Source organism: Pseudorasbora parva, chromosome 3, assembly GCF_024679245.1.
Source record: "Pseudorasbora parva isolate DD20220531a chromosome 3, ASM2467924v1, whole genome shotgun sequence".
Classification (NCBI taxonomy): Eukaryota; Metazoa; Chordata; class Actinopteri; order Cypriniformes; family Gobionidae; genus Pseudorasbora; species Pseudorasbora parva.
Window position 1 is genome coordinate 33,128,233 of NC_090174.1, and position 26,109 is coordinate 33,154,341.

Consider the following 26,109-nt stretch of genomic DNA (forward strand, 5'->3'; position numbering starts at 1 on the left):
TGCCTGAATTTTTGTACACGACATACTGATTTCACAACCTCTTAAGCTAGGGAGCTGATTGATGCAATCATTGACTGTGCAAAAAGGCAAAATTCTGTTTTCGGACTGAATCCTGCGGCACTCATAAAAGCATATTTCAACAAATTTCTAAATGCTGGACGTGAAATATGCAGCAGTGGATTGATGGGCATCTATAGAGACGATTATTACAAAATAAATTATAAGGAGGCTTATGAATTAGACCAGATTACTCAAAAGTTATAATCATTTTAACCATTTTGATATACTGAGATCCACCTGGGCCCCTAAAAAGATGATGATAATGACGACGATAATTATGATGACGACATCACTTCCTTATGAAATTAAAGAAGTTATTCAAATACACCAGAGAATAAAAAACTGCCTTTAAAACTACACTGTAAAAAAATTCAGGCCTCCAATTGAAAATTGTCAAGTGACTGATCACTTAATTTTGCAGTTGGCCGAATTGAATTTCTATGAATTAAATTGCATCAAGTCATAGAATTTCAGATGTTTAGATTAAAATGCATTTCGATGTGATCAGTCACTAGAACATTCTCAATTGGAGACTTTTTTTTTTTTTTTAGTTTACTAATTAAATTAATTCTGTCACATATCTTACATGTCCACACTCCACACTTACTTTTGTTACTATAGTAACATATATGGACTGTATCTAATAATTCAGAAAATCTTGGCATCTCTGTCCATGATGGCAAAGTCCATATGAGCATAAAGTGAATTCTTTATTATAAAATTGTTCTGGTCCTGGATGATGTTTGATAAATTTGGCTGTGATCAAATACACAATTGTGTAGTAATCTTGGAATAAAAGCAATTCGGCACTCAAGGCCATTCTGTATTTTGAATACAATCATGACTAAAGGGGCTGCAGGTACTCCACTGCACATTATGCTTAACAGCAGCCGTTAGCCATGATTATAGTATTCAACAAAATATGATGTTGACGGCCAGGGTAGAGCAGAATCTATTAAGAAAACCGAGAACATAATGCAAATCAAAAATACAATTTTTTTCCTCAAAATCTTGTTTATTAAATTTAGAAAACACAATTCTGTTAATGGTTCATAACAACAGCAGGAGTAGAGAAATGAAATATCAGTTAGGCAGGGAGGGATGGGGGCAGGCCAACCCCTGAGTTTAAAACAGTTTCCTCATCCTGTGGTCGAAGGTCAACTAACCCCCTGAGTGAGACAAGAGAATGAGGGTAAAAAACTGGGCAAGGCTGAGAGTGGACAGAAATGGGATGAAATGAGCAGGCATAAAGGGAAGAAAGAGAACAGATAGGGGGTAGGCGACCTCAGAGTAGGAGGGATCAGGGAAACGTAGTCTTCATAGCAAAACTCTGGAGACTCAGGTAGAAAAGTTGAATTGCAAAGTCATTTGTTGTTCAAGTCAAGGTTATTCCTGCCAAAATAGACAAAACAAACCCCCAATGCAAATGTTAACATGTAGTTACGCCCAACCCTGGGTGTGCTTCCATTTTTCTTTCTCATCGAGGGGGGATGGAAGGATTTTTCCGTATTCACTCTCAGGAGGAGAGGAACCGAGTGATGAGGAAGAGAAGTGGAATCGTTTAAGGGAAGGGACGGAGTTTCACCACAGACACCATTGAAACGTATATCAGTGGGGAGTGCAAACATTGTCTTTTTCCTGTGGGGACAGAGAGACAGAGAGAGAGAGTGAGAGAGAGAGGGAGAACGAGAGAGAGAGAACAAGAGAGACAGGGGTGCATGTCTATACGGCGATGGAGTTGCTTCTACTCATCCATCTGTATGTCTGTCAATCAATCAGTCAGTCAGTCCGTTTTATTTCTCTGTCTCTCTCACTCTCCCTCCATCCATTCTCAAGGAGCCGAAAGAGGAGACTCGCGGCTTGGCGAGCCGGTGAGCGAGAGGTCCTCAGGAGGAAACACTGTCAGCGTGCAGGCCCTGATGCCACCCAGGGACTCGGGCAGGTCGAACACTTTGTGCCATTCGTCCTTCTCGGGGTCGTACTTCTGGACGATCTCCACCATGCAGCGGTTGTTCCACGAATAGCCGCCCACAACATAGATCTTGTTCTCGAACACGGCCACACCCACGTCACTCTGTCCGCGAAGCATGGCTGCGATCGGTGTCCACAGGTCTAGGGCGGGACTGTAGTACTCGCAGCTCAGCACGTCGTCATAGTCGCTGGTTCCCCGAAAGTGGTTTCCGCCGATGACATAGAGGCGATCGCCCACTGTGCACATGCAGTGAAGGCCGCGGACCGTCGTCATGGGAGCCTTCTGAGTCCATTTATCAGCATCCGGGTCGAAGCACATGAGCTCCTTCTGGAAGGTGTCGTGGGTTATTCCACCTGCACAACAAATCGCAAGGAGAGATCACATCACTTTGTGAGCGCACGTTTCTGAAAGCATTAGATATACACAACGAGAAATGAATAATGCATAAAGTGCACACAGAAACTCTCTTGAGGTCTGCTGAGGAAAGAGTTAAGATTGAATAATGCATCTCTGAAAACACGAACACACACAACCATGTCTGCATGCTCACTGAAAGGAACTAGAGAGGGAAGCAAAGGAAAAGACACGAGGAAAAAGAAAACAGGACATGTCTAGAGGGACGGCTGAAAATAAAGAGAACCATCCCATCAGGCACCTAGGCATCAGCCAACCAGACCCTCCCTCTTCTTCCACTCTTAATCCCTCCAATTTTTGCCCTCTAACTCTCCATTCATTCATTCATTCATTTATCTATCTATCCATATTTTCATTTACTAAGAGAAGAGAATAATTCACTCACAAACACACAGGCTTTCTGACTGTAATTCCCCTCTTTCAGTGCAGAAAGTCTGAAGTGAAATGGTGAGGAAACAGGCAAAGGAGACAGGAAGAGTAGAAGGAGAGATGATGACAGAGAACAAAGCATGAGGCAGCACATAAAAGAAGACTGTTTCATGCATGCACACTCGCACTCATGTGAGCTTAATACTCCAATACTTCATGACCTATATAACAGAGAGAGAGAGAGAGAGAGAGAGAGAGAGAGAGAGAGAGAGAGAGAGGGAGGGAGGGAGGGAGGGGGCATGCATGCAGGAGTAAGGACACAGACACCAGAGTAAAAACAAAAGGATCAGCAGTTCCAAAAATACTCTAGAGAAAGAGTATGGGTGGAGGAGAGGAAGAAGGAGAGAAGTGTGAGAATCAATGCAAATGTGTGCATCACCATCAAAAGACTCCCATGCATGAATAAATATGCTACAGGCTGAACAGATTAAGACAGTGACATGGAGGAGGGGTTTCATATTTTGTGTAATTACAAGTGCAGTTTTAAACAGCTATTAAAACTCCAGAAATGTCACATTGATCAATATTAATATCATACTTAAGACAACCATTCAGAAAGCATCTAACCTCTATGAAGTGACAGTTCTTCAAATACTTAGCATGGTGAATAAGATTGTAATTAAGAAGCTATATTATCAGTTCATATTTTCCCCATCCATACAGCCCTAAAACTGTTTTAGAGGCAGATAAATAAATAAATAAATAAATAAACAAACAAACAAACACATGCTGGGTGGTGTGTTATGTGAAAAATATACCTGGGGGAGATATGACATGATTAAAATTTGAGGTCAAACATGTTTTAAGTAAAACCTGCATGCGTGTATAATTCACAATAAGATCAATAACATGCATTTAAAAAAAACAATTCCTGCTGGATTTGATATAAGAGTATAAATATCAATCAGTGTATCAAAAATAAGTATAAATGGTTTATAATACACTGCTCTTGGTTACACTAATGAGTGTGTTTGGAGACCTGCACAGCACATTCCTGAATACGGTCACACCACTTTATATACGGCGCTCGCACATCACGTTGAGGAGTTCAGAATGTTATTCAGAGGGTGCTGGAAGGTTGAATGAGAGTCAGTCTCATGCTTGTGTAAAAGTGAATGCTAATGTATGGAGAGGTAAATGTGTGTGTGGGAGCAGAAAACAGAAAGCCTTGAGCAGCATTATCACAGCTCTCTGTGTGTGTGTGTGTGTGTGTGTGTGTGTGTGTGTGTGTGTGTGTGAGTGTGAGTGTGAGTGTGAGTGTGAGAGAGAGAGAGAGAGAGAGAGAGAGAGAGAGAGGGAGGGAGAGAGAGAGAGAGAGAGAGAGAGAGAGAGAGATATCGCACTCCTCCTACATACCTCAATGTTCATTATAACAGAAACACACATTCATGTCATCACTACATCGCCACGCACCACCCCATCCAACCAACTATCTCTCTTTCTCTCTCTCTCTCTCTCTCTCTCTCTCAGTGGAAGTAGGACTCATCTCCATACAGCAGGATTTAGGCTGCAATCCTGTAAAGTGAGCATGTGATGGGAACAATCCTGCACAAGGCAGGTTAACACCCTGTGTGTGAGTGTCTGTGTGTTCCTCTTTTTAGAGATGTTAATTTCTTGCCACCTGAAAGTGTTTTTGTGCGATAGAGGGAACACACTGATCTATGGAGGATCAGTTTGAGTATGTGGTGAGAACATCTCATTCTCACCCTCTCGTATTTTTCTTCCTGTCAGCGACACCTTACCAACTACCTGATCTGTGAAAATGTGTTTGAGAATGAGTTCATTTCAATTTTTCTCTAACTTTTCTCTAACTTGTGAAGTGCGTAAAGTAAACTTGTGAAGTAACTAAAATATACTACAATGGATCTGAATCAACTCAAGAACTCAAGAGATTTTGATTTAGTTGTGCATAAATTATACACAACATATAATTGGCATTTTGTAAGTAATGTTTCCTGAGCAGCAAATCAGATCATATTAGAATGAGTTCTGAAGGATCATGTGACTGAAGACTGGCGTAAAGATGCTGTTTAAAAATGTAACATTTCACAATATTCGTTTTTTTACTATATTTTAATAATAATGTGTTCGATTTATATAGCGCTTTTCAAGGTACTCAAAGCGCTTTACATTGAAGGGGGGAATCTCCTCGGTTTAACGTCTCATCCGAAAGACGGTGCTCTTTGTCAGTATAGTGTCCCCATCGCTATACTGGGGTGTTAGGACCCACACAGACCACAGGGTGAGTGCCCCCTGCTGGTCTCACTAACACCTCTACCAGCAGCAACCTGGTTTTCCCAGTTGGTCTCCCATCCAGGTACTGACCAGGCTCAGCCCTGCTTAGCTTCAGTGGGAAACCAGTCTTGGGCTACAGGCTGATATGGTTGCTGCTTTTTATTTTGATCAAATAAAGGCAGTTTCAGTGTAAGCATAAGAGACTTAACATTAAAAAAGTCTTGCAGACATTTTGAACAGTAGTGTAGGCACAGAAATATCATAAGATGTGTGACAGGTACCTGAAATGTACATGTATCCTCCATAAACAGTGCCTGCGTGTCCATAATGCGGCTCATTCATTTTGGCCACATACGTCCATTCGTTTGTTCTAGGGTTATAACACTCCACAGTTGCTGGAGAAAGACAAGAGACTTAGAGTTAGAGATGAAAACAATGTCTCGAATGCTAAAAAAGAAGACTTGACTAATAGCTGAGTTAATGTAGATCTAGGAAGAGGTCTAAAGGGGAGAGAAAGTGTTCTTCTACATTAGTCATGCTCTCACAAACAAACAAAATAGAGACGCTTTATTGATCAATTATACACACACAAACTAATGTACTAATGTAAAAACAGATGAAAGTTTAGAAACTGATGACCATTCATACTATGGTCTGTTCTCACTCAACCACAGAGATGATGTAATATTATTAACCCTAATTTAGGAATGTATACACCCCCCACAATAATCTGTACAATAACCAGACTTTTACACAGAAACCTCTACTTCACCTTGTTAAATATTCATGGAAGATTGCTGGCTGCTGTCTAATCTCTCGAAATCAGAAGCAATGTTTTTCTTAAGTTTTATAAAAGCATTTGTCCACACAGATCAGATCACTGAGAAGATCTGATACAGGCAAATACATTATTAATACCTAGTGCTCTTTTATCTCAGGTAAACTGGAGATATATAAAATGCTGAGTGTGGCTTCTGGTTAATAAAGATAAAGGGCAATAAACTGTGGCAGCATTAAATACCCATTACTAAGTACTGATTAGCAGTATATTGAACCAGCTGTATGTATAATCCTAAACAGCAGCAGATGGAAAATGAGTGATGAAAGTTTATGATTCTCCTACCGATTGTCATATAATCTGAAATAATGGGGTATTTTAATAAATACATTATGGGTATTTAAACTAAAGATGAGATACCATTTGTTCATTATACTTCAGAGCAGAATAATTTCACTGAGTACAGTAAGTTTCTACTTATTTTAAAAAGTTATTCTGAAACTGAACGGTTCATGGTGTGGTAGATTAATGTTCATTACAGTAAAATAAAATATACAGCACACTATAAATACAGACAGCCTGTTTTCCACTAATAATTGACAACTGGAGAGTCTGTGTCTAAGCTTTTAAACCCTTCATATGAGACAGACAGTGCCCATGAAGTCGGTCCTCAATCTATGATCATAAATATCACTCACACAGACACATTCAATAGTCTGAAAGTAACGATGATCTGCAAGTAACGATGAAAGAGCCCTCACGGGTCCACCTCCATTCAGTGGCCTTAGGAAAACAGTGAAAAGTGAGCAAGATGCATTTAAGTGGGTAAATATAGGAGAAATACAGTAAAGTCATTTTGATGTGCCACACTTCCTTCTGCAAGCAGGTGGAGCTTTGACTATAACTGAATATTGCCATATAGTTGTCTTCAGGCCAGGACTATTATCAAAAGTGAAATTTGGGGCAGATCGGACATTGTATGCCTGAGTTACAATTACTTTCTAATTCATGGCAAAACATCGAAATTTGTGAGGCCGCCACAGACACACCCTCCAGCGAAAACTCAAGATTGTCATAATTTAACATCAACGCCTTAAGCAAATTTCTTACTGTGCAAATATGATGATAATCTGATTAAATCTCTAGAAGGAGTTTGTTAAAGTACAATGTCTGGAAATGGCAAAAACTCAAAATATCTCACTTCTTGTTGGGTTTTTATATTTGCACCCAGGGTCTTGTTTTGTAGGTATTGGGCTGTTACATATGTCTACCTAATTTCATACTTGTAAGCGAAACATAGCTTGAATGGCGCTGAAATTTTGCAGGTGGCGCTATCAGGCGCTATCATTTTGCCCCACTTCATTTTGAAATTTTGCCCAACTTTCACCTCACTTAATTCATAAAACCCCTATCAGACTTACATTTTCACCACTTCTGACACAAAAGTGTCAGAAGTGACACAGATTTCGAGCATGTTTAGGGCCCCAAAAAGTGATTCATTTCGGAGAAGAATAATAATAGGCTGAGCAATTACAATAGGGTCCCCACACCATTGGTGCTTGGGCCCGAATAATCGGATGTTGAATGTAACTATTTTTTCATAACCACGAGAGGGCCATTAAGCTCTTTACACACTGTTCTTGCGCTAATCTGAAGGACACACAAGGTTTGGGGGTCTGTAGCTATTGACCCTGCAGAAAGTTGACAACTTTTGCACAGTGCGCCTCATGCGCTTACCCTGCCCTGTGATTTTACATGGCCTACCACTTCGTGGCTGAGTTGTTGTTCCCAATTGCTTCCACTTTGTAATAATACTTCAAACAGATCACCATAGAATATTTAGTAGTAATGAAATTTCATGAATGGACTTCTATGAACCTATTACGTCCCAATACTTTTGGGAATATAGTGTTCTGAAACTGTTATACATGTGTTGTCTTTAGGCATGAGCATTTAAATTTTTTTTATTTGAATAGTTTCTATTATATTATAAATTTAATATTTGTTTATTTAAATGAAGTTTAACAAGACATACATTTTTATTAATTACTTTTTTGGCACCATTTCGGAAGAAGCTTATAATTAGCAAATTTACATAAGCTTACATTATATCTCAAGATTTTCTTTTAGTCTGTAAACAAAAAATATACAGAACAAAAGCATTTAAGCTAAAGCAGAGCGAGTGGAATTTAAACCTGCTAATAAAGCAGACTTCACCAGTTATCGAGCAGAACGTGCATATACTCTTGAGTCAGAATATGGTTATCATGTTTATATTGTTTCACATGTTCATGTTGAGAGAGAGAAAAAAAAAAAAGCTTATCCACATGCTTGGGTAAAAGTTGGCTCCTCAGTCAGATAACAATATGGCTGGATGCAGAGAATGCGCTCTGCTAACAGACATCGCAGGGACACAGATAACGGTGTACTAAGCAAAGTTTCTTACAGCGTTTTTGTGTTTTCTGTTCTTAAACCGGTCTCCCTCAATGAAACTTAAAGGAAGCATATGCAGCTGCGCTTACCTGCAGTCATAAACTGTCTTTCCACATTCATGCTGTGTTTGGATTTTATGTGATTTAATGGTGGTAATATTTATGATAACTCTGTTTCACCTGACACAGTTTCCACATGACATGTTGATCTATTCGATAAAAAGTAAATCTAAGGTAATTTAGTAAAATAATTTTCAAAGTAATTCAAAAATTTGCATGCTTAGGATTTCAGTGCATTTACAGACAGCAAAGCAATATATGTAGCAAAATAGCACAATATATATTTTGTATTCTTAATTTTATACAGATATATTAGACTATTTGTGCACACCCCTAGTTGTCTCTCTCAACTGTTTACATTAACTTAAGATATAACCTACCATGTTTGCTAGGATACTCGCAAAGATGGGTGTTGCTGACACAATTTTCATGTGAATTTGTCCATTCAAGCTAGGGCTACGACGATTGTTGCAAGAACCAGTTGGGCTCTGGTCGGGTAGCAGACCTCTAACAAGATGGTCAAAGAGCGGAAGCAGAAGATTTGGTTTCAAAGAGAAATGTTAATGCCCCTATTTAAGTGAGTTTGTCATTGTACTGTTTTGTTGTTGTTGTTTTTAATTAAGAACACACCATTCGAACAACCCGCCCCCGAATTGGCGCTAATTCTAAACCAAAAGTAAAATGTGCACCGCCGCTTTGGCATTCATAACGTTGCAGAGCAAAACGTGTTTTCATTGAATTCCTATGGAAGTTGAACTGAAAATGCGACATCGGACAGTGCAGCCGTGCACATTTTACTTTAGGTATTATTTAAAAAGCCCCCGCCAGTGATACCGGCATTACCAGTGTTGTCACATTAACCGGTGGGCAAATTTTCACCGTTTCTCAAGTGCAAAGACTTGAAAGGGAACTCAATTTGGTATTTATTTACATGTTGTCTGAGATGCGGCTTTTTGTGTGCACGCTTCGTATGAATGCTCAGAAAAAAACTTCTCACACAATGCGCTCAAATTTGCATTTGAATGTTTAAATTGGCATGGCTTTAAAAAAAAACACGTAAATGATACACTTCTGTGACTATGTAGACATTTTTGTCAATTTTCCAGAGTCAATTGTTTCATGTAAACCCCAGGCCATCGGGCAGGTATCATCATTGTGCCTAGCACTGTCATTTTGCGCCTGTCTGAATTAGCACTGAGGGCACGTTTAAACACAGAAGGAAATGTGTCCTGTCTTGGTCTCACCTGGACTTGTGTACTATCAACACCCAGCTGATGACAGTGTAAATTACTGGTCAAACTAGAACACACAGCACTTGCATCGAGAAAAGTTTACAAAGAGAGACTGTTTTGCCCATGTTTTTCGACCATCACTGACTAACATATTGGGAAGCCAGAATGCTCCCATAAAGAAGATTTATATGATGGTTATCGGCTCTATCACCGGCTTGCCATGCTGAACTGCAACACACCAAAACATGAGGAACTGTTATATAGCTACACTCACATAAAGGATTATTAGGAACACCAGTTCAATTTCTCATTAAAGCAGTTATCTAATCAACCAATCAAATGGCAGTTGATTCAAAGCATTTAGGAATGTGGTCCTGGTCAAGACAATCTCCTGAACTCCAAACTGAATGTCAGAATGGGAAAGAAAGGCGATTTAAGCAATTTTAAGCGTGGCATGTTTGTTGGTGCCAGACGGGCCGGTCTGAGTATTTCACAATCTGCTCAGATATGGGGATTTTCATGCACAACCATTTCTAGGGTTTACAAAGAATGGTGTGAAAAGGGAAAAACACCCAGTATAAGGCATTCGTGTGGGCAAAAATGCCTTGTTGATGCTAGAGGTCAGAGGAGAATGGGCTGACTGATTCAAGCTGATAGAAGAGCAACTTTGACTGAAATAACCACTCGTTACAACCGAGGTATGCAGCAAAGCATTTGTGAAGCCACAACACGCACAACCTTGAAGCGGATGGGCTACAACAGCAGAAGACCCCACCGGGTACCACTCATCTCCACTACAATTAGGAAAAAGAGGCTACAATTTGCACAAGCTCACCAAAATTTTTGCCTGGTCTGATAAGTCTCGATTTCTGTTGAGACATTCAGATGGTAGAGTCAGAATTTAGCATAAACAGAATGAGAACATGGATCCATCATGCCTTGTTACCACTGTGCAGGCTGGTGGTGGTGGTGGTGTAATGGTGTGGGGGATTTTTTTTGGCACACTTTAGGCCCCTTAGTGCCAATTGGGCATCGTTTAAATGCCACGGCCTACCTGAGCATTGTTTCTGACCATGTCCCTCTCTTTATGACCACCATGTACCCATCCTCTGATGGCTACTTTTAGCAGGATAATGCACCATGTCACAAAGCTCAAATCATTTCAAATTGGTTACTTGAACATGATAATGAGTTCACTGTACTAAAATGGCCCCCACAGTCACCAGATCTCAACCCAATAGAGCATCTTTGGGATGTGCTGGAATGGGAGCTTCATTCCCTGGATGTGCATCCCACAAATCTCCATCATCTGCAAGATTCTATCCAATCAATATGGGCCAACATTTCTAAAGAATGCTTTCAGCACCTTGTTGAATCAATGCGATGCAGAATTAAGGCAGTTCTGAAGGCAAAAGGGGGTCAAACACAGTATTAGTATGGTGTTCCTAATAATCCTTTAGGTGAGTGTATATTGGCAGAACTCTGAAGTCTGTTGTACACGTTATTATAGATGCCTCGTCAAATTTGAGATTAACCATGGTACAAATGGCCTGCTGAACTGTTGGGGGACAATGGTACGGTTCGATTTTTTAAAAGTGTCAGCCGCTAGAGTGCCTCTTGAGATCAGGGGAGTAAGGTTTACAAACATAGCTCTTACTGGTCTATGTCCGTTACAATTGCATAATTTACTCTATAGTTTTAAAGAAATGGTTCAAGTGAACCATTATTTCTTTTATCTTACTAATTATACTAGCTTTTACAGAAGTGACAGAATTTTGTGGGTCACAGCCCACTAGTTGAGAACCACTGTTACCCTTTTCAGGATCAAGTCAAATATATTGGTCTATAATTAGGACCAAGCGAAAATACCAAGATCTTTTCAGCATTTCAAGATTTGTTTGGTACCCACTTATAATTAGCACTGCAAAGACACTCGTCCTAATGTTATATTTACAAAACATGTCAACAACTGAAGCACAGCATGTCCCTTGGAAATCTGCCCCCTGCTGTGACACTAAAATCCCTTCCTGACTCACCAAGCTCTCCAGCAGCGTTTCTCCCGCCGACAGCATATAGATGTCCTTTGAGAGCGCTCAGATGAAAGAAGGTCCTCTTCTCATTCAGACACGCCACCTGAATCCACTTATTATACCTTGGATCGTATCGAAACACTGTATCCACAGCTGTTTTACCTTTCGTGTCATAGTTACTTTGTCCCCCGACCACATACAAAAAGTTCCCGATTACTGCGATCCCATGTTGGTAGCGTGGTGCGTCCATGGGTGCCAGTGCCTTCCATTCATGTGCTTTCTCGTCAAAAAGTCGTAACTCTTTACTTACAACCAGCTGTTGCCGTAGCACGCCCCCTAGTGTCACTAAATGGGTATTGTCTGAACGGATCGCAGTTCGTTCCGACTGCATCACCGGCTGCATGTATGGCATCATCTGGTAGTTGCTGGCTTCTAATAAAAGATTAACACAGGTATTGTCCGTACGCATAAAGTCAACAGTTTGTACATGATTTATGAGTTCTGTTGGGCTCATGAGGGGGAATCGGATATTGCGCATTAGTTTGGCGGCGTATTCCATGCGGCCTTCTTCATAACGTAACCAGCGGCACGCGGCTTTGAACAGGTCCAGTTCGCTGCAGTGTTTTAGACTGTTGGAGGAGAGCACAAATGCTAGACGTTCGAAAGGAAGTTTGACAAACTCGCCAGTGCCGAGCAACGAGGGAAAATTCTTTAGGATGAAGTTGTTGACGTATTTGTCTACCTCCGTGAGGTTGTAGGTGTTGGCGATGCGCCCCACTTCTACACAGTTGTCCAATGACACCTAAGAGGAAGAAGTAACTGCATTTTAGTACAATAACAAAAACAACAAAAAATTCACCGCAGAATAAAAGTGCTCTTATTTGAAACAGTTTGAACGGTGTCATACCCCAGAAATGAGAAAGACTTTGCAGAAGTCAAGGACAGGCAGGATCTGGAGAAAACTAGCAGCCTCTAGGGTGTCCTGTAGATTCTCCATGTTGAGAGAGAGTTTGGCAGTGTAAATGAAGTCTATAATCTTCTTTAGCCCTATTCGATTCACACCATGCAGCTTTATACACATCAAATCCTGCTCTTTCATTCCACCTGAGGAAAAAAAAAGAAAATATAAGATGACAGAGGGAGGAGATGAAAGCGAGAGAAAAATCAGTGCAAAGAAATATTCAAATAAAACAGATATAAAATTGGGGAAAAGGCAGATGAAGAGAATAAGGAAGAAAAGAATGGAGGATGGATCAGCAAAAAAACCCGTCACAAACGAGTGGATCAAAGGCAGAGAGGGGAGAGTGACAGAAACAATAAGGAGAACGAGAGAAAAAGGAAAAGAGAGAGAAGATAAGTGAGTCTTACTGCAAGCTGTCACCAATTCTCTTTACCATGATAATGAGCCACTTATTCAAGAGCCACGTTTGAAATAAATCAAACCACTTTCATTAAATCAGATATGATTTCGCAACTATGCAGAGAGAGAGGGAGAGATAGGGAGCAAAGAGGATAAGTAGAACACAAGGGGAGAATGAAAGAAAATGTAAAAGACAGAATTTATGGGGGTCTTAAAGTGCTGAAACGCTCATGGCGCTCATGTGGCAGCATGACTTTGATGGGCTTTCAGAATACTACTGACCTATTATAAGATGAACAGACAGCACTTTTCTCAGCTACATACACTACCAAACTGCAACACTGTGTCGTATCCTGACGGAACTCTTGTCTGTTCTCTTAGAATGCTGCACACATGACCTGCCACAATCACGCACGGGCACAATCAGAAGATAGTTAATGTATTTATTGTAACATTTTAAGAAGTGACTGACTTTTGATTCAATTCGATTTGAATGCTGTGGCTACCTGCTGCAATGTTGCAGAAATGGAAACAATTTTTTTGCGATCGAAAATAAATAAAAGAATAAAAAAATCTCCTGACGCCCATTACGACTGGTTTGGACAAAAATTCTGATTTACACAGAAGAGATTTTCTGACTTATTACTCTACAATGCAAAGGCTAAACAGTTAACACAAATTAAGGTCTATCAGATTATGTACTGTGACAGACTTGATTTGCTGCTCAGGAAACATTTATTATCATTAAATAGAAATGTACTTAACATACATTTCTGTAACATTACACATGCCTTTTTTATTCCACATCCTTGCTGATTAAATACCTTTTAACAGTAGCATTCTTAATGGCCAAGCGAACTAGTTAGTGTTTATATCACCACTGTTTAATAACTGAACTCTGAATTGACTCAAATCTTGATGCATCAATGAATAGATTTTTCCCCCAGCTCTAGTTAGGAAAGAGTTTAAAGCAGCAGAAAGAGAATTCCCTGGGCACTCTGTGCCTTTGTAATTGTTTTAGTGCTCTATCATAATAGTTTTGTGTTAAAAATGTATCCAGGGTTTGGTAGTATGCAGTATTAAATGGTATAATTATTTAGGGAATAGCTGAACTTAATTCAAATAATGAAATGAAGTCATTTCTATTGAACACATTATCTCTGAACAAGCTTTCCCAAATAACCCCGAGGAAATCTCTTGCTTTCTTATCATTTTTACTTCTATTGCTTTGTTCTTTCTTCCCAAGAAACAGAGTGTACTTCTGAGAAAGAGAGAGAGAGAGAGAGAGAAAGAGAGTGAGGAAGGGGGTGAATGGAAGGAGAATAAAGAACATTCTGAGCTCTAAAGGAAAATCTTTGGGTGTGACTAAATGAGGATGACAGGCTACTGATATTTATGATCAACAGACTAAATAAAAAGATAAAAAGAAAAAAGTTTTTAAGTGACATTACTAAGCACAAACAAAAACAACCAACTGTAGCTGGTACAGTACAGAACATTAGCCTGGATGCCAGTCGAACTTAACACTGCCCACGACCATTGAGGTCGGGAAGTTCGGTCTGGAATTGATCCATTGCGGAGCAACTATGCCTGAAGAGTAGGGCTGTGCAATATATAGAAATTATCGGAATATCGCAAATATACATAATCGCAACAGCACGCAATATTGAATGATTTTAATATGTTACTTCAACATTGTGAAAAGTGTACGTTTTAGGTCAACTTATAGGACATATAGCAGAGAATAGACTAGGCATACGACTGTTACTTATGTGACTTCCTTGACGTTAAAAAGAGTTATTAAAACAACTCCTTGCAGTCTTGCGCTGTCTGACACAGCGAAACGTGCACAAAAGTCGCCTCTCTGAAAGTGTGTGATCCCCCACAGTTGTTTCTTGTCTTGTTACACACTCTAAACTGTCAAATACACACAGTTATGTCAAAATGGCTGTATTGATGCGTATTCGTGTAAACCCAGTCGGTTATGCTTTAATTAAACAATATTAGTCGGGGAAAGATGCTGAATGCGTGTCAATAGGATCCGTGCATTAGGTCTTAAAGTGACAGGGGCTAATACAGTAAACCTGCCGCTGTCTGTCAAACGACAGAAGAACAAGAGAAAATCACTCAGTGCTCTTGGCTGAATAACCTTTGTAGCTTTATAATGTATCAGTGTATATTTAGTTCAAGTGAAGACTACTGTTTTTAGTTCTTATTTTTAATAACAAAGATAAATTAAAATAATCATTTACCCCTTGTTCAGGTGTCTTTGTTTACCTGGATGTTCTTGATGTTAAGTTTTAGGTTGATATAACTACATATCACCAAGTCAAGCAAAGAGTTTTTGGTATTTAATTATTTGCATTAAATTTTTTGTTTGTTTACATTGATGTTAAAATTATATAGTCATATTTATGACTTTCAGAAGTTGTAGCGATGTTTTCTTTTCCCAGAAAGAATGTGAAACAAATATCCTCAGTTTTTAAATACTTTTTAAAAACATAATTTAAATAGATTTTACACACTAATAGCAATATTGCATCGCATATCAAATATCGCATTATTTAAGATATCGCATTTTTCTTCAATATTGTACAGCCATCCTGAACAGGAGCTGTTCGGACCAATCAAATTGTCATGGCAGGCTTTATATGATGACGGACCGATGATCAACAGTAAAGTAATCCTCCATGTCACCAAAGAGTGCTTGGGTGGAATTCGTTTACTAAATGGAGGACTTGTTCATAAATGCATTCACCTTTATGATTTCTCTCAAAAATCATGTTGGTAAGTACTCCGTGCATCCTTAAATTCTTTTTACAACACCAACAAAGATCGTTTACACTTATCTTTGTCTTCTATTTCTTTCAAATGGAAAAAACCTTCTTCCTCCCTTTATCCCCTTCTCACCTGGAAACTTGGCTTCACCCCACCTAATCCTTTGTTATCCCATGTCTTGGTCTCTCGCTCACCTGTAAACATGGCTTTAAAGTAGTCGCTAGAGGAGGCCATCATGGCTCGGTGAACAGGAAATGCTTCATCCCCGTCTCCCGCCACCAATGTGACATCACACAGCAGGCCCTCTATCCTCAACTGGTCAAAACCCTGAGAGATGGAGAGAATAAAATAAAATGCAGAGGAAGTGAGAGAAATGACAAGCTTTTCTGTAATGCACTTAATGAATTCACTGAGAAGGAAAGAGAATGAAAGAAAAGATCTTAGGGGGAAAATGTTTTAAAATTAAAGCATCTGTTGTTATCACCTATGAAAACAGTGAATGTTAAAGAGCTGTATCATTACTATGCATCCCATGAGCATCGTTTCTGAATAAAAGATTGTGGGGTTAATTAATGAACAGGAGGTCAGATGCATGAGGGGACTGCAGCAGAGACGGACTCCCATGGCGGAGACAAGCCATAATTAACAGGACAGAGCCATCGTCCACTCTCTCACACGCACACACACACACACACTCAGAGTGCCGTGTCAGACTCAATCCCACCAGCATGTGCAAAAGCAAATGCCAAGCATGTGATAGGACATGAAATAAGGCACAATCCAATCAGGGATACACTTACTGAAATTACACATAAGCTTTTTAAGCACCAAACTCTGTACTACAACCTCTGGTCTGGAGTTTTACAAACATGCCACAAATCAGGGTAAACGTGGAGAACCCAGCTGGCTGTCTTTACCAGCCTTATAACATCATCGTCTGACGGAAATTTTTAAACTAAAAGCTTTACTCTTGATGTACCTCATTCATAAGTCACTATGGATAAAAGTGTCTGATAAATGACTAAATCTAAAAAAATGTGAAAAAAAGCTTTTGCTGCATCTGTGCAGACACTTGCATGTGGGAGTAAAAGCATTTTGTGTTGAGGCAGCTACATATACAAACACTGTGTGAGTATGTGTGGCCTATATGTATAGTAGTAATAACATAGTCAACATATCATATAGAATAATAATAATAATTTTATTAAATAATAAAATAATAAAATAAATAAAACAAATAAGATTATCTGTAGCCTCTACTATTACTAACAGCATTTTAAAAAGAATGTTAAATTAAAAAGTTATAATATTTAATAATAATAATAATAATAATAATAATAATAATAATAATAATATTTAATATATGATTTAATAAAATATATAAAAAGCAACTCTGACCTAAAAAAATTATTGTGCTATTTTTATCAGCACATTTACCCAGCTTTATTTGTTAGGAAATGGATGTAAAAAAAATGTTTTAAACCTGCGCTGAAACCACACTAAAGCTGCATCCTCAGCTAAAACTCTCATTCTGTGTTGGTTCAGAGTGTGAGGACACACAGCGCCTGCGGATAAACACTGAATCAAATTAACTGAGTGCTGTTTCCCAACAAATCACTGGAATCAAATAATTTTTCCAGCGGTTAGTGATATTGTAGGGGGATGAGGGCTGCTGTGCTTTAGGACACGTGTCATGTGATAGATTTAAACTGAAATGAAGTCATCATCCCAGACATAAGCGGCTGTCATGATAATAGCTTTCCTTTCAACCCAACACCAGGGCAAATGTAGCAACTATGCTATATTTTACACCCACTGAGAGCACGTAATCATGTTTTGCTGTCTTTAACCATATGTGCTTTAAAATAAAAAAAGTTGTGAATGAAAAATGGCATGAATCCCTAGCATGTTCATAGAAGTTCAAATATTGTTTAACCATCTTGATTTAACAAACTGATTCAATTTTAATAAATTGCATACACACACACACACAATCTACTTCCTCTCACAGCAAAAGCTGGTGATCGATGACAGCTGTCAATGACATTGTGATGTGAATCAATAGTGTGACCTCATCAGGTCAATGTCAGTGCTGATGCAATCAAGAGAACATGCAATGTGTGAATATGTCTGTGTGTGCTGTGCGTGTACATAAACTCGTATCCCATGTAAACTAACAGTAAACCTACATTACCATTCAAAAGTTTGGTGTTAAGATTTTTTAATGTGGTTGAAAGAAGTCTCATGATCACCAGGGCTGCATTTATTTGATGAAAAACCCAGTAAACATAAATAAATAGTGAAATATTACAATTTAAAATAATCATTTTAAAATTGAATATATTTTAAAATACCATTTATTTTTGCTGATGATAATGCAAGGGAGAGAGAGTGTTTATGGATGCACTTCTTGTATTCAGCTCTAACAGTGATTTTCTGGAGTGAAAACAGATGCTTCATCTTTTGTGTTATGAACAATAAACTTCATAAAACGCATCATTAAAGTTTTGGCCCTCATTCGGACAGGGTCTGCTACAACATGCTTGTACTAATGCAAGGTGGCAACACAATTAAAACTGGAATTAAACTAAATTATACCTGTTCTATGTCCATGCAGCATATATTCTCTGGCTCAACAGGCATTATTGTCTGATTCTGGTTAGAACTGAACACTTTAGTTTCTGACATGTTCTGGTGTTGTTGCGTGAGCTATTGAAGCTCCGCATTCTTCTTGAAAGAACTATCAGGGAGCAGCAGCTCATTTGCATTTAAAGGGATATACACAACAATAGTTTGTTTGCTTGCCTAGAATTTTAACAGGCTATAAAACAAGATCTGTTGGTTATTTTGGACTAAAACTTCCCATACACATTCTGGGGACATCAGTGACTTATTTTGCATCTTGTAAAATAGGGGCATAATACGTCCCCTTTAAAAACACTTGCACGCACGCAAGCAAGCATGCACACTTTCTAAGTAAAGAGAATTGTGTGGTTTCATAGAAACTTTTCCCTGTTTGCAGTTGGCTAGGTAAAACAGGCTGGCTCTCAAATAAACAGCAATAGAAAATAGGAAATAAGGCTATTACTCCATTATTCACTTAAACTTACATATTGTTACATAAAATAGTCCACTGAAGACAACATTATGCATCAGTGGATTTAATAAATATGAACAGATGCACACAAACAGAGGGTGTCAGGTGACCTTCACTTATTGATCTGTCTGCAATGACTCGCTGGCAAATTAAAATTAAATTCTCTTCTGTTCTTACACAAGAACATGCTAAAACCTGCCAGGTGACCAGCAGAAAGGTGCTAATGAATGTTCTCATGGACCCCAGGTAGGACTCTGCCCACCACTGATGATGATGATAACATATATCAGTATCAGCTTTATGTGTGAGCTAAAACCAGACTGCCAATAACAGCAGAGATGACCTTCACAGTCTCTTCCAAATACACAAACTCTCATGTGTGACATAATGCCAGAGTGGCAGATGGTGATGCCCCACATACCCACACCGATGTTTAGTAAGAGTTAGTAATCCCACACACTCACCTGTAAAACCACAGAACTGTGTGTGTTGCTGGTAAAGAAGCGTGTATTTCCTGTTTTCGAGGCCTGCAAGTGGGAGGAGAGGCCCATTTCACTGCATCCCAGCGACACCTTCATCATCTGAGCATCATCATCCTCCACCAGTGATCTGCCCAGGGAGAAGAGGGAGGTTAATACGAAGTCATAACCTGTCAAGTGTGAGAGTGGTACATATAATGCTGTGGAAAAAGATAAATATGTTTGATGTGAAACAGATGTGATACTTCCTGATTTTTCATTTAACACCAGTACAGCACAGAAATCCACCTCAAATGACAAACATGTCACACAGACACATATTCATAACATGAAGAACGTTAGTTTGTGGTTACCACCAGGTTTAACAATGTGACACACTTGACATGATGTCTAAGACAGGCCTCTCAGAAATTAACCTAAAAATCTTGTTCTATCAGTTCAGTAGTTGATTAATAAGACAAACCAATTTATTTTTTTCCTGTTTGGCCATGTTGAAGGTAGGGTTTGCAATTCATTTTATAAACACATCTTGTTATCCTGGTTGAAACTATTCACATCCTGACAGTGATTGATTATAGAAGTGTCTTAATACTAAAACGTGCATAAGGTATATGATGGGAGTGAAATCTGAGAGGTGAATATGGATTATTGAAATGTTATTAATGAAAATGTGTGTGAAATGATTTGAATTGAAATATTCACATCTAAAATATACAACCATGTTGAATTTCATCCCATGAAAATGCAATCCCTAAAAATACAATGCATTAAAATGCAATCATGGTTGACGCAATGCATATTTTTAGTGCAATTCAACAAGCTTTTTAGTTTCAAAAACGAAAAATATAACATTATTTTATTTTATCTCTCATCTTGTGACACTTTGTAGAATCTGCTGTGTATGTTCATGTGTTTTGGAGGAGGCATGGCTTTGGAGACGCTCTGAAGAGAGGGTGACATCTAATGTTTTCAAAGCTAACTTGCTATTGCTAGCCTCTCCAAAATCACAAGCATTTTACAACACTGAATCAAAATGCTATAAAATATACCCTTACCATTCACAACTTGGAGTTCTATACATTTTTTAAAGAAATTAATATTTGTATTCAGCAAGAATGCATTAAAAAAAGAAGTTAGAAACTATTTCTAAAGACTCCTGAAAAGGGTGAGGCTTCCCATAAATAGATCAAGCAACTTTTTTCAACATTGATAAGAATAAATGTTTCCAAATATTACAACAACAAAAACTCCTAGCAACTGAAAAGCACAAGGCAAGAGATCAACACAAGATTTCCAAGTCAGTGAATATCCACTTGAGGACAGTTAAACTGAGTGTAAGAAAGAGAGCGCTGAGGGAGACCAGTAAAGATCACTCTAAGAGTTACAAGCTCTAGTGGTTGCCCAGATGCTTCAGCAGTCACAGCTTTATGGGGCACAGAGAAAACCACATTTAAAAAATTTCAGGACATCTCTGCAACAATTTGCCAGTATTTGGGAGACACTACAGTGGTTAGGCTACACATGGGCCAGGGTGGCACTGCCCACTGATTGATGACTGATCCACTCAAAAAACAACAACAACAAAAAAACATACATACATTATCGTTCAAATACATTAATTTAGCATATTCCTATAACAAACTTTGCAGGGTTTACGTAGTAGAGGCTGACTGATTTAACGTTTTTGACAGTTCTTCTTCACCATTAACCTTTTTCTAGAACTCTCATTTATCATACAATCCACACGATTGTTTTCCCCGATTACGTCCATTGCAGTAGCATCTGAGGCTCCGCAGCCATTACACACTAAGTGTGAAATAAAGACCATCAAGTCTTGTGGTGTTTGTTTTGGCATGAGACGCTACACTCTGCATGGAGAGGAACCGAATGCTACTGTGAAACATCAACAAAGAAAATGTATGTACACTACAAATTGATTATTTTAAAATAATCATATATCCCCTTAAAAACTGCGGAGATTATATAACACCTTGATTATATATCCCCTTGAAAACATGCGAAGATTGGTCCCTTTATAAATTATTTAAAAGCTGTCACTCATCTCAAGTTCCATTAAAATCAATGATGTGGTTTACACTGTTTAAATGTGTCTACATTTTGTCAATGAAAGGATTCGCGAGCATGCAAAACTTAGCGGCGACCAAAAACTGATTGGCCATTGCATTCAAGAAATGATCAAATATGTCTGTGATTGGCTCAACGCTGTAAAAGGATGTAAACAGATTCCTTTGATGCTCTCCATTGTGCAAACACAGATATGCATGGGATTGCTTGCACAAATCGCAAATATGCTTTTATTATGGAGAAAACTGATCCAAGACCAGCAGTTATAGGCAGCTTTCCCCTCTAAAAGCAATCAGAAGCAGCAGCAGTCAGTGGTTTGAGTGAGAAAATTCCACGCTAGTCTCAAGTCTCTCACCCAGGGGAAGGCTAAGCTTTGCACAGCCTTACACACACTGTCTATGGTTATTTATCTTTATTTATTGTTCTTATTCTGTTCACTAGATATTTTATTTATTAATGGATTTTTTTTATTTGGTTTCATGAAACTGTTGAGTGAAAATAAATCATATTTAACTTAACTGTCAATTTTTTTTTTTTAAATATATATAATTCATGTAATTTGAGAGTAGGCACTGGGCCACTTTAAAATGTTTGGCCTCGCCAATGTATTGAAGATGGCTGTAAGAAGATTCTGTGGTCTGATGAGGCTGAAATTGATTTCTTGGCTATACTAAACTATGTTTGACATACACCATAAAACACTCAAAGACACATTGGCTCCACTCGGGAAAACATTCTCTGCACACCTATAAGGCTTGAGAGGATAAAATAAATACAGCAAAATACAGAGTAATCCTAAAAAAAATAAAAAAATAAAAATACAAAAAACTGCAAGATACCTGTGACGAGGATTTATTCTCCAGTAAAACAGTGACCTGAAACTAAAGCCAAAGCAAATCAGGAATGGCCTAAAAGTATGTGAATTGCTCACTTTCATCAGTGATAGGTCAGACTAACTTTCTTATGATTTGATTTAAACCTCAACGCTACAGTTCCTAATAACATTGCCAGCCAACTGCCACTGTTTTATTTACTTGCTAAAGCCAATTTGTTTTTGCAATTGGTGCTTGGCGAGTGTTAATTCTGGACCTTGTGAGAATATAAAATAATGAATAATTAAAAAGGCCTCATAATAAGCAGTTATGGTTACACTGGGGCCAAGCAATGATGAGCAATAAAGTACTTGCATTTTTAGACAACTCAAGAATTGTGTGCAGAAAAATGGCATATGTACTATGAACAGTTTTATTAATTTTGTCTATGCACTGAAGCATTTACCATGGAAATGTACTACTTTTTTTTATGAATGAGGCCTCAGGCCACAACACGATCTCTATTTCACAGACCTTCCGCTAACAGCTTCAAGATTCATGCTTTCAACAAAGATATCCAACCAGGAACAAATAAAGAAAAACAAAAAATGGCAAATATATCAGCCTATCATCTGGATTCACAAAGTGACCCAACTGTCTTGGATGAAGGGCAGGGGTTTTGGGAGTAATCATTAAGTGCAGCACAAACTCTGGAGGTATGGGTGAACAAAAAACAATAACAACAACAACAACAACAACAAAAACAACAACAGTATTGTGATACTCTTGCCACGATACAGAATCAATGAACTTGAAGCATTTATTTTCAAGGCATTAAATAAATAAAAAAATACATTTTTAACAACGCTTTTTAAATAATCAGGTTTAACGGTGGAATTCCTGGTCAAAAACGATAACCCATGACTCTGCAAATAAATCTTCAACAGAGAACTGCGAAAAACAAATCACGGCAAAATAAAATAAAAAAATGTTTATTTTGCAATAAACAAATATATTCTTTCCCCAATTAAAGCCGTTAAATGCACCGTTTGTACCTTTGTCTTTTTTTTGTCTGTCTTTTGCTTCAAATCAAAGTTTGCAACCTTGTAGCCATTGCCTTAATTTAAATAACTCTTTAAGAAAAACTTTTTGAAGAACGAATGGCCACTGAAAATGTGGGCAGGCACTAATGCACTTTATTGTAACAAAAAATGTTCTGTATCGTGACCAGAGATTCAATACGAAGGAACATTGATGATCCCGAGTCCAACTGAGCTCCGGAAGAAGGGTGAGGCAGTTCAGGGAGTTTCTACCAGATAATGAGAGGATTCTGTGGTTAAAAAAAAAAGAAATAAAAAAAATACGACGAAAATGGCAGGCACAGTCACATGACACAAAAGCACAGGCAGCTGATTGGTGCATTACCCTGTCAGGTGATAGGTTGGAGATGCAGCAAGCAGAGAGTGGGTGGTCCACACCACAAACGAGTGCTGGTGGCTGCCAAAAACAACGAGAGATATAGCATCACTAAACACACGCACATTCCCAGAAAACATGCAAACACTTGCAACGCGAAGAAAAGTGTACGCACAGACACAAATCACAAGCATCAATCTGACGGAGTGAGAAATCACAAGGGTGTTCATTCAATTATGCAGTTTAGATTGATCTGAGCCTCTACTGATAAATTACATTATGATGATTGTAGTGATACAACTGGGTTTGATGAAGACAATTTGACATGAAATGTTAAAGCATAACACACACACAACAGACTGTGCTGATGGGATCAAAATGAGACATGACGTACAAACCTTTATCCACCAAACAAAGACAGATTTAATGATCCAACAACTGAAATCAGTATTAACTCACACTATGCACTAACCATCCATGGAATATGAAGCAGACGGACAATGAGAGATATCTAGTGATAAGGGGAGAGATTGAGATAAAACGCAGTGGTGCAAAAAGAATGAAAGAGATACAGATGGAGAGAGAGAGAACAAGGGTAAGCAAAAGAGCATTAGCTTAACAGTGTTCTTAAATAATTCTGTATTATGGAGAACAGAGCTGAACAAGACAGGAGAACAGCTGGCCTGTCACCCCCCCCCCCCACACACACCTCAACATATTCTGCTTTGATTAACCAACATCCTTTTCAACTCTCCTGGACCTGATCCCTGCTTGTTAATTAGGATTTGAGAACACACACACACACACACACACACACACACACACACACACACACACACACACACACACACACACACACACACACACACACACACACACACACACACACACACACACACACACACACACACACACACACACACACACACACACACACACACACACACACACACACACACACACACACACACACACACACACACACACACACACACACTTTCTGCTCTCTTTTCCCCTGATTCAGATCATACCTCTTTGCATCAGTTCAGTTACCCTGGGCATTTACTCCTCAGAGAGCAGAATTAGAAACCCACCTGAGGTCTGTCTGATAACGACACATCAAACATTAGCAAATGGGTGAAGAGAGAGTGAGAGAGAGGGGGGGAGGGGGGGGCTGGTTTGATATAATAAAAATGTTGTTGACTATTAAATATAACCAAATATAACTGGCATTCTGTTGTGCCACTGTTGTGCATTCTATTCTTACTAAAAAGACATTATTGTGAAGGGCGACATTAAATCTAGGACAGAAGGCTTGAGGGAGGGAACATACACCTGCTATTGAAGGAACTGCAAACCCAAGACGTTTTAGTTTTGATGTTCAAACTGGTGCAATGTGACACTAAGGTGCTGATTTATCGATTAAACGAAAGGGTTACAGGAATTTTCCAGGAATAGCTTAAGCTCTTTCGACTGTATTCATGTTATGTTGTCAATTACCACAGGAAATCATGTCAACTCTCTTCTCAGGTTATATGAACAGGAAATGCTGGAATGCACTTACAATGGAGGCCAGCAGGCAAATGCCTCAGAGGGGTTCAAGGCCAAAATGTGAAGCTCAAATTTTTGTCAAGGCATTTTGACTACCATTCAAAACTTTATGCTCACCAAGGTTGCATTAATTTAATCAGTAATAGACGTATCCGTATACGTGAAATATTATTCTATGTGAAATTACTACAATTTAAGGGAATTGTTTTCTTTCAATGTATTATCAAAGTTTGAAAACAGTTGTGGCGCCTAACATTTTTCTGGAAGCCGTAATACATTTTTCTATGATTCTTTGACAAAGAGAATGCCCAAAAGAACAGCATTTATTTAAATAGATTTTTTTTGTGACAATATAAAAGTATGTACTGACAATTTGCATCAATTGAATGCATCCTTGCTGAAAAGCAAACATTTGAACAGTAGTCTAAATGAACTATTCTGACAGAAAGACTTTGTGGTGGGACTACTTTTGTAAGTGGATAAACATCTGATTACTGACATCATTACGATGATGACAAATGTGACTAATGTGGACCTCATTTTATTATCAAGTGTAGGAGCGCGTGTGTGGTTCCACACAACTGGTGTGAATTTGTGGGCAGAAATGAGGTTTTGTTGTTTGTTTTGTTTTTAAATGCATACTGAAATTCCAGAAAAATCTGCATGATTTCATACCAGGGTGTGTGACTCACAAGGCGACTCAGATCTGCTCGGTGACACACACAAACAGATTTATCCCCCATATAATGAGGAGATTGAAGTGTTGATTGAAAGGGTGATGATACAGAGACAGCTGACTCTGATGAAGAGCGTAGATACTGACAGATTAACAAGAAGTAACGATCTTACAAGCACTTCAGACAACAAGATAGACATTTTTGTGCAGGGG

The 26,109-nt window shown here is 38.7% G+C and overlaps 1 protein-coding gene across 7 annotated transcripts in view; it reads right to left on the reverse strand.

Moving 5' to 3' along the window:
- Window positions 1-1,089: 1,089 nt before the first annotated feature.
- Window positions 1,090-26,109, reverse strand: part of klhl13 (kelch-like family member 13) — a 71,167-nt gene continuing 46,147 nt past the window's right edge. For 4 of the 7 annotated variants that reach the window (XM_067438519.1, XM_067438518.1, XM_067438520.1 and 1 more), the window contains 6 exons: window positions 19,342-19,486; window positions 15,975-16,107; window positions 12,550-12,746; window positions 11,649-12,444; window positions 5,392-5,505; window positions 1,090-2,385 (listed from right to left, as the gene is read on the reverse strand). In XM_067438519.1, the coding sequence (XP_067294620.1) occupies window positions 1,892-2,385; window positions 5,392-5,505; window positions 11,649-12,444; window positions 12,550-12,746; window positions 15,975-16,107; window positions 19,342-19,486 (1,879 nt within the window). In that variant the 3' untranslated portion in view covers window positions 1,090-1,891. Of the gene's footprint in view, window positions 2,386-5,391; window positions 5,506-11,648; window positions 12,445-12,549; window positions 12,747-15,974; window positions 16,108-19,341; window positions 19,487-23,678; window positions 23,751-26,109 lie in introns of all 7 variants that reach the window. The other 3 variants (XM_067438516.1, XM_067438515.1, XM_067438514.1) reach the window with 1 other exon arrangement.